This window comes from Phytophthora parasitica (genome assembly GCF_000247585.1).
Source record: "Phytophthora parasitica INRA-310 unplaced genomic scaffold supercont2.20, whole genome shotgun sequence".
Taxonomy (NCBI): domain Eukaryota; phylum Oomycota; class Peronosporomycetes; order Peronosporales; family Peronosporaceae; genus Phytophthora; species Phytophthora nicotianae.
In genome coordinates, this window is record NW_008649006.1 from 996,790 (window position 1) to 1,000,066 (window position 3,277).

The 3,277-nt window shown below is 46.6% G+C and overlaps 1 protein-coding gene across 1 annotated transcript; it reads left to right on the top strand.

The window, feature by feature from the left end:
• Positions 1-1,117: 1,117 nt before the first annotated feature.
• PPTG_10173 (hypothetical protein) lies at positions 1,118-2,119 on the top strand (the record flags this gene model as incomplete). The annotated part of the gene is made up of 1 exon (XM_008905455.1): positions 1,118-2,119. A coding segment is annotated over one exon (391 nt), but the record flags the coding sequence as incomplete, so codon positions are not given.
• Positions 2,120-3,277: the final 1,158 nt, after the last annotated feature.

Sequence of the window (3,277 nt, forward strand, 5' to 3'; positions counted from 1 at the left end):
AACTTTTTAATTTTCACCAACTTGCTGCTGTCTGGAGGAATCACCTCGATATTCTGGGGATTGTCAATTGCAAACGGCTCTTCCAGCACTTTTCGAGTCAATTTATCTACCATGACCTGCTCGATTTGTGGGGAAAGATGGCAGATAATATTGTGATGTTCGTGTACTACTAGATGCAGCGCAGGTTCTTTCCAGCACACCAGTTTCAGCGTCGTCTCTCGGAAATGGCGACGGAATGTGATGAGTTCCTACAAAAAAGGTTTATCGATGCAGCTGATGTATACTAACTTGCCACGCGCAGCTGAGATACTTGTAACTTCATCAAAAGAGTTGAGAATGCTCTCTAAAAGTCGCTTAGAATTCCAACGAGGCACATTTTCTTGTTTTAGCGTATTCTCCAGGTTATTTTGCAGTTTGCTTTTTTGGAATAGGAAACCAGAGCTTTGCATCTATCCAGTAGCTGGAAAACTTCTGGGGCGTCGTCGTAGAACTTATAATATGGAGACGAAACCACTCCATGTTTTGTCGACGTTATCTTGCAAAGTACGGTTGTGATAACCGTGGCAATTTTGTGGTTTGCACATGGGAGCCATGTGTAGACGGATGGAATGCCCTCTTGGCCGCGCAAATTGGATCCACAATCGGTCACAACTTTACATAGTGAGGTGTCGTGAATGCCAAAATCCAACAAAGCTTCCCTAAACACACTCAAAAGATACTTGGCTGTGTGAGATACACCCTCAACTTCTTTAACTTGGAGTATTCGAGTATGAAGCTTGAACAATTCAGGCATGAAATGAAATGTCACCAACATGTACGATCTGTTTTTAACTGAATCAGTCCATTAGTCTGTCGTGAACCCCGCACAGCAATCACGAAAATGAGTCTGGCAAATGAATTGCAACTTTTTGCGTCCTTTTGGACATTATTTCTCACTGTGTTGGGGGCAGGTAGTAATTGTTGAATATCACATGATCGCTTCGAATGTAAACCAATGTAATGAGTGGGGAGCTGATACCGAGATCCCACTAGACAGTAGCTGGACGGCCACAACGAAGACGGCAGCTGATTCATCGCAGTGTGCAGTAAGGGGATTGCCAGGGATTCGAAGGATTGGTGATCTTGAAGAACCGCCAGACAATGAAGTGAGTGGACCCTTGAAGTTGAAGGAGGCGTGTCGCCCAGGATCGACCGGAACTAAGGTACCGGGTATCACTGGACGGGACTTCGGAATTTGCCGTGCAGAGCACACTGGGACGGGACTTTCGAATTTGCAGCGTGGAGCGCACTGGGCGCTTACTTCCGCATTTGACGGGAGGGACGCAGAAGACGCGGAGACAGAAGTGAGGAGAGCGGACGAAGGCCCTCAAGCAGGACGAGCAGCAGGGAGGACAGTAGACGAGCAGACAGCACGAGCTCCCCAGGGAGGTGGCGAGACGGTGAAGTACCGCGGACCAGGCGAGGAGCAAGTGAACGAGACGAGTAGACTGGGAGCGAGCAGGAATTGACGGAAGCTGGGTCTGAGGAGAACTAGCGAGTGTATTAATTGAGTAATAAATAGGAGACGGGCGCATTGGGGCGTACGGATCCGGCGCGGTGACAAGTAGTTACCGTCAGCCAACGAGTCTTCATTGAGCTGAGCACAAAAGGACGGCCGCAGCTCAGCTATACGACTTGCCTAACAACCGGGCAAGATAAGTGGCCTGTTACACCGATATCAAAAAATAACTGAAGTAAATTCTCTGAAGCCTTCACCCGACACTATGCTAAACGGCCGCATATCCGTGCAGCACATGTACGCAGCAGCCTAGATAACACGCTTTTTATCAGCGGTAGACACCTCGGCTTTGTCCAGAAACTGCACTAAGCTCCCAGTGTTCGCTGGAGCACTTGTACATTTGTTCATGTGCTCGTTTAATGTTTTGGTTCCATTTACTGGAATGAATGCATACACCTTTACACATGTGTTACAGGAAACGAAGCTGTTGTTACAAGCCATGAAAACAACACCTTTCTTCTTTTCATACACGTGGCAAAACTGCGTCCAGCATCTAGCCTTCGAGTTTGCATCGTCACGTAAAGAAAAAATCGAGTTATGTACTTGCTGATTCAAAATGCGACTTATTCTCAATTTCAAGTCATTCAGGTTAAGCTCTCGTAGACTAGGCAGCTTTGCATCATTCGTCACAATCAGAGACCACACAGGATGCCAACTCACCACGTAATTGTGACAGCAGCTTCAACTAAGGAGTGCACTTCATCGAAATCAACGCAATCTTCATCAGGATGTGATGCACGCTCTACCGGTCGAGACAGGTTGAATTCGTCGCAATTTAATTCACACTGTAGTCGTGCACGCGTTCCTTTACCCAAAATGTCTCGAGCCATAAAGAAGCAACTTACTTAGCATATCCAGCCTTCAGACACTCCATGAAAATCCACGCTGAATCGCACCTATATCGGTTCCGATTCATGATTGCGAATATCATTGTGTTTCGGTGCTCGTTCCGTTTTCCACTCCAACCAAAGCTAAGCTTCCATTTGCTCATTCTCGTATCTCCTCATCGTAGCAACATCTCGACTCAGCCGTAGACATCGCTGCAGCTCGTACGGAGTTAGAATTATTTTTTTTACCAGCCATGATTTCGGAAGAAGCGGGTTCCCTACCAGACATATTCGTAAGAAGTATTCAACGCGAACAGTAATTCATTAGAGCTTGGTATTGGTTGGACGATCTAATCTAATGAAGCGGTTCGGGACCGGATATGTAAGCTCTGATGGCTGAAGTAACATTCGTGACAGACCGCTGCTGTTGCTCATTAGCTTGTGGTCTATACGACAGAGTTGCTCATTGGCGTTGTCCAATCATTCGATTGGATTATTTGAACACCTTGCTCATACAACGAGGATTACTATCCTGCTGTAGTTCTACGGCTCACCAAAGCGTTGGAACTCACATTCCATGTAGGCTCTGGAAACATCTTCCGCTGAGGCAGAAACGATTGGCTTGTGTGAAGACCATTCTTCAGACAAAAGGACAACCTTGTTGTACGGAGTCATTCACCAGGAAATATTTCCACAAATTGTCCTTTTCACACGGTTTCTGTAGGTTTCGTAATTCCGCTTCCTGGGACCGTGTGGAAAACTTCAGCCTTGCTGCTTCTTCAATGTGCGTTTGGTGGATACAGTATTCGATAAACAGTAGCGACCCTCGAGCCTCTTGCGAGGCTCTTCGTTGCACGAATTCTCTCAGCCTACTTCATATTATTTGCAAGAC